The 5,386-nt window shown below is 58.9% G+C and overlaps 2 protein-coding genes across 9 annotated transcripts in view; both read left to right on the forward strand.

Annotated features, from left to right (window-relative positions):
• COQ8B (coenzyme Q8B) overlaps window positions 1-2,405 on the forward strand; it is a 22,121-nt gene extending 19,716 nt beyond the window's left edge. For all 5 annotated transcript variants that reach the window (XM_024768694.1, XM_024768693.1, XM_024768696.1 and 2 more), the window contains 2 exons: window positions 1,160-1,246; window positions 1,730-2,405. In XM_024768694.1, coding sequence (XP_024624462.1) covers window positions 1,160-1,246; window positions 1,730-2,011 — 369 coding nt within the window. In that variant the 3' untranslated portion in view covers window positions 2,012-2,405. The remainder of the gene's footprint in view (window positions 1-1,159; window positions 1,247-1,729) is intronic.
• An 871-nt stretch (window positions 2,406-3,276) lies between these two features.
• The window catches only part of NUMBL (NUMB like endocytic adaptor protein), a 24,468-nt gene continuing 22,358 nt past the window's right edge, over window positions 3,277-5,386 (forward strand). For all 4 annotated transcript variants that reach the window (XM_024768856.1, XM_024768859.1, XM_024768858.1 and 1 more), the window contains exon 1: window positions 3,277-3,498. In XM_024768856.1, the coding sequence (XP_024624624.1) occupies window positions 3,475-3,498 (24 nt within the window). In that variant the 5' untranslated portion in view covers window positions 3,277-3,474. The remainder of the gene's footprint in view (window positions 3,499-5,386) is intronic.

Consider the following 5,386-nt stretch of genomic DNA (forward strand, 5'->3'; position numbering starts at 1 on the left):
CACTCGAGGCACAAAGCCGAGGCCTCGCTGGGTAGTTGGGACATCCCCTGCCCCTCCCCACCACAGGCCTGTTCAGCACGGCCCTCCTGCCGCCTCCCCAGCCTTTTCCAGTTTAAGAAAGGCCTGTCACATGGACCCCCCAAGGACCACAGGCGTGACAGATGGCCAGACAGGCTGGGGCAGGGGGAGCTGGGACGGAACAGGACCGCCAGATTTAATCCTGTATTCCCCTTCCTCCCGAGAAGGGGCAGCTCAGTGGTGAAGGGTTCGTCCCAGTTCCCCTCCTCTCCTTGCTATTCCTCACTTGGAGCCTGTTTCCTTGTCTGTGAAGTAGGGGCCCTCCTATTTACTTCTTAATAGTAATAGTAGCTCATAATAGTTATGGCCTTTCCTACACGCGGGCACCGTGCGAAGCACTCCACAGATAGACCTCCTTCATCCTCCAAGAACCTGGCAAGGAAGATGCTTTCATCATCCCCACTTCACAGATGAGAAAGCAGAGGCCCAAAAAGCAAAGCGACTTGCCCCAGAGTCAGCCAGCAAGTGGCAGAGCTGGGATGGAGCCCAAGCAGGCTGGCTCCCACTTCTGTCTGTCCATGTGCCCTCAACTCCTGCCCATCCTGCGTGGCTGGAGAGCTGCTTAGCTCCAAACACTGATTTGCTAAACAAGGGGTTTTCACCAAAGGCCTCCTTAGTGAGCACCACTTGGGACTAAACCCAGCCGGGATCCCTGCCTTCCTGGGGCTCCAAGTCCAGGGCAGGAACCAGGCATCAATAGACATCAACCAGGTGATCACAGAGATGGCAACCTCAGAGGCAGTTCTGGGTCATGATCACATACTTGCCCAATTAAGTGTTTGGACCCATGGGTACCACTTGACATCTGCTTTCCTCTGTGCTGTTTCACTGTGGTAGTTTCCAGGCAGGCTCTGCCTTCCCAGCCAGGTGGGCAGAACACCTGACCACTGCAGCCCCCAGGCTCTGGAACAGTCTTGAGAGAGATACAGACAGGGGTAAGGTGGGGAAGGAGAGACTTCCAGGTGAGAGGGCTTAGGTAGATGAGAACAGAAGTGGGTACTGGCAGGGCTCAGCTTCTAGCTCCCACCTCCAGACCCCTCCTTGGATCCCTTTGACCCTGTGCCCACATCCGTCTCCCCAGGTGGTGATGGCTGCAGCCAACGGAGATAGAGACCGGGTCCTGCAGAAATCACGAGACCTCAAATTTCTCACAGGCTTTGAGACCAAGGTTGGGAGAGTAGGGGCTGGTGTCTCTTGGGGGGAATGGGGAGCTGCTTCTCTCTACTGGGGAAACTGTGGATGAGTGAGGGACTCTAAGGGGGGCTGCTTATCTGTACTGGGGGTTCTGGGGAGCATGAGGGAATGGGGGCTGCTTGGCTACTCAGGAATCCTGAGAAAATGGGCACCACTTATCTGTTCTAGAGGGAGGAATGGGGGACTGCTGGTGGATACGGAGGGGTCGGGGAACAGAGGCTGCTTCTCTGTTCTAGAGAGAGTGAGGGCTCTTTGTCTACTGGAGGCCCTGAGAGGACAGGAAGGGACCTTTCTTTTGGGAGGAGTAGGGGGCTGCTTGTCACTTAGGGGCTCTGGAAGGGGTGGAGGCTGCCTCTTATTCTTTGGGGAGTTGGGGGCTTGTGTTTATACTTGAGACTCTGGGGGAATGGAGGGCTGTATGTCCACACTGGTTGCCTCTGGTTTCCCCGACCCCTAGGCATTCTCGGACGCCCACGTGGAGGCCGTGATGATCCTGGGGGAGCCCTTCGCCACCCAGGGCCCCTACGACTTTGGCGCGGGTGATACTGCCCGCCGTGTGCAGGGCCTCATCCCTGTGCTGCTGCAGCACCGGCTTCGCCCACCGCCTGAAGAGACCTATGCCCTGCACAGAAAGCTGGCAGGGGCTTTCCTGGCCTGTGCCCGCCTCCATGCCCACATCGCCTGCCGGGACCTCTTCCAGGACACCTACCACCGCTACTGGGCCAGTCGCCAGGCATAGCCACTGCCCGAAGCCTCCTAACCGGAGGGATGTCTGCTCCAAGCCCTCAGAGACTCCATCTCGGGATTCCAGCCCCATAGCAGGCCATCCCCTGCTCTGAGGCCTCCTTCCCTCTCTGCTGCAGGTCTGGGGACCCACCTTGGGCTTGGGACTAGGGAACTCCAGCTTCATAGCCCCATATCCTGCTCTCCCCACTCCAAAGGGAGCATCCAGGAACTCCACCCAGCTATTAATTTACGTCTGCCAACATGTGAGAGAGCCTTAGGCCCCTCCGCACTGCCATTGTGGAGATCAGACTCACCTAGACGGGGAGCCCCTGACCTCTGCGTCAGGTCTCCCCCAGATGTGGCCGGTGTCTGAATCTTTGGTCCTAATAAAAGTGGCCCTCCCCTTCCCCCAGCTCTTTTCTGTGCGCTGAGGCGGGAGGGAGAGGAGCTCGCAGGCTGCCTCCAGGTGCAGATGGCCAGCCCCCCTCCTACCCTGTTGTCTGAAAGCCCCAGTCCTGCCTGGGCCATCTGTTGCGGGGACCCTCCTTCTCCCCTTTCCCTACCCCCCACCCTGCCCCTTCCGCACGTGCTGACCACCTGCTCCGAAGGCTGTGGCAGCTGAGAAGGCCTCCCACCCCCACCCCCACCCCCCGGCTCCGCCACAACACACACACCACCTCCCAGCCTCCTGGCTCCCTCCACTCGGCTCCCAGCAACCTCGCTTTTGCTAATGGGCCTTAATGCCCCTGCCAGCTGCTTTGCCAAACCCACAGGATTGGGCGGGTGCGGGGGCACTTGGGCGGCCAGAACCGCTCCCCGGTCCCAGCCTGGCGCCCCCGCCCCCAAAGCTGAACCGATCGCGTACCAGGACGCCGGGGTCTGTTCATTCCCCCTCTCCTGGCAAAAGTGCCTCGTCACCGCTTCTGCCCGCCCCCGCTGGGCTGGGAGAACCGTGGGGTTAGCTGGAAGATTTTGGGGATGAGGGACCGCGAGGCGCCTCCCGAAGCAAATCTTTCGGACGCGGAACTTAAAGGGGATCTGAGATCAGGGGTCACGGAGGGGAAGGGAGCCCACGCCTGGATGGACCTAGGGGAACGTGTCGGCGAGATTCACGTGCGTGCTCAGCCCAGGACTGGCCAGTGGGCGTGGCGGGGCGGTGGCCACACCGGAGGAGGCGGAGTCGTGATTGCGTATAGGCGTGGCCTACTGGTCAAGGGGCGGGGTCTCTTTGCATATCCAGCAGGCGGCGGGGCTGGGGCGGGGAGCCGAAGCGGGAGGGGCGCTCCCCCGCCCCTGGAACGGAATCCTCCCGGGAGCGGAGCAGGCTAGCGAGCTTGCATCCCGCACCATACCCCTGCCCCCGGCCCCGGCCCGCGTCAGACCGAGCTGCCGCCGCCGCCACAGCAGCAGCAGCAGCAGCACTCGGGGATCCGGGCCCAGCCGGGGCCGCGGGAGGCGGGGGCGCCGGAGCCCTGGATGTCCCGCAGCGCGGCGGCCAGCGTGAGAAGGGCGGGAGAAGGGGGCTCGGGTCGGGGGCGGCGCCGCTGCTGATGTGGCGGAGGGTGGGAGGCGGCCGCGGCGCCCGGATGGAGAGAGGGTGCCAAGGCTGGGGAGGGTGGTCCCGGGTGGGGGTCCAGGAATCGGCTCCCCTCCAAGCCAGATCTTGGGAGACAGGGGTCTCGGGCACAGGCCTTGTCTTGCCAAGGCTCTGGAGATACGGATCCCAGACACAGACCTCCCCCTCAAAAAAATCAAGGATAGGGGGACAGATTCTAGGTACAACCCCCTAAGCAAGATTTTGGGGATGGGGTCTGGGACGCAACCTCCTTATGAAGTCAAGGCCTCTAAGAGGGGATTCCAGACCAGACGCAATCCTTAACCCCTACCGGCCTGAGGGGCTCTCTCACAGCAGCCCTCTAGGCAAGGTCTCGAGAATGGGGTCCCCGGGCCCCCACAGCTTCCCCACCAAGCCAAGGCTCGGGGGGATTCCTGGCACAGTGCATCCCCAGGCCTCAGAGGCGTCTGGGGCACAGCATCCCCCCATGCTTGGGCGGCGTCCCAGGAACAGACCCTTCTCAAAACAAGGTCTCTGTGCCTGGGACTCTATCCCCCCAAAGCCTGAATAAAATAAGGGGAATTTCAGGCAACCCCACACACAAAAAGACTTGGTCAAGGGTCCCAGGGCACAGGTCTTCTGGGCCACCCTCTTTGTCCCTGGGGCTGCCCAGCTGTCTGGGAGGGGCCCCACGCACAGACAATGCACCTCCTCCCCATCCGGTTCTGGCCCCCCAGGCTCCAGGATTCAGGCTGGGCCAGGGGGCGGCTCCCCAGGGACCTGGCGCAGCCCTGTCTGTCTGCAGCGTCTGCGGTGATGATGGCTTTGTGTGTGGTACCTGGGTGGAAGCGGGGAAGCAAGCGATGGGGAGGTGGCTAAGAGTGTGACCCTGTGTTTTTGTAACTGTGGCTGCCTGTGTGTGTATGTGTGTGAGCTGCAGCTGGTGACTCTGAGGAATCGTGTGTTTCGTGCTTGTGGTTGTGTCCGATAGCGTCTGTGACTGTGTCTCTGTATGTGACCCCAGCATTTGTGTGGCTGTGTATGTGTATATGACAGCTGCTCGCTCACTGTGCAGAACCCTATACTTTTCAGTCTGTCTGTGTTTGAGTGTGTGCATGGTTGTGACTATGTGGTTGTGTCTTTATGTCTTTTGTGACCCCATGTATGTACCTTGGTAACTCTAACTGGGTATGTGACAGTGTATCTGTTGAGTATGGGGTTGGGCATGTGTGTGGCTGACTGAAGATGTGGGTGGAGTTGTGACTATAAGTGGAGTTGTGTCTATGACTCTGTGTCCATGTGCGACTGTCCTAATGACTTCGAATGTTTGTGACTGTGTCTCTGATTTTATATGTGTCACACATGTGCTTGCATGACACACAACTGTACCTGCAACTTTAGGTGTGTGACTGCCATCGTATATGAAGTCACACTGTGCCTATGTGACAGGATGTGTGCTGGCACTGTGACTTGTATGTTTGCGGTTGTGTGTTCAAAGCCACATCGATGTGTGTGGCCGGGATTGTATAAATGACTACATCTAGGTCTGTGTGTTGATACTGAGTGATTCTGTGCATTTGTAGTTGTGTACCTGTGATTTGGGTTATGTATTTGACTTGGAGTCTGAAACCCTGACAGACTATTAATAGTGGGTTATTTCATTGCATGTGACTCAAACTATAGGTGTGTCTGTGTGTGGTGGCACCAGTGATTGTGTGTGTGTGTGTGGGGGGGTGTGTATGTGACTGTGGCTTCTGTATTTGTGTGTGACCTGCATGTCTGTGACGCTGGGTGACTCTATATACTTGTGTATGTGTCATGGTCTGTAAGAGT

This window comes from Neophocaena asiaeorientalis, unplaced genomic scaffold (assembly GCF_003031525.2).
Source record: "Neophocaena asiaeorientalis asiaeorientalis breed wild unplaced genomic scaffold, Neophocaena_asiaeorientalis_V1.1 scaffold629, whole genome shotgun sequence".
Lineage (NCBI taxonomy): Eukaryota > Metazoa > Chordata > Mammalia > Artiodactyla > Phocoenidae > Neophocaena > Neophocaena asiaeorientalis.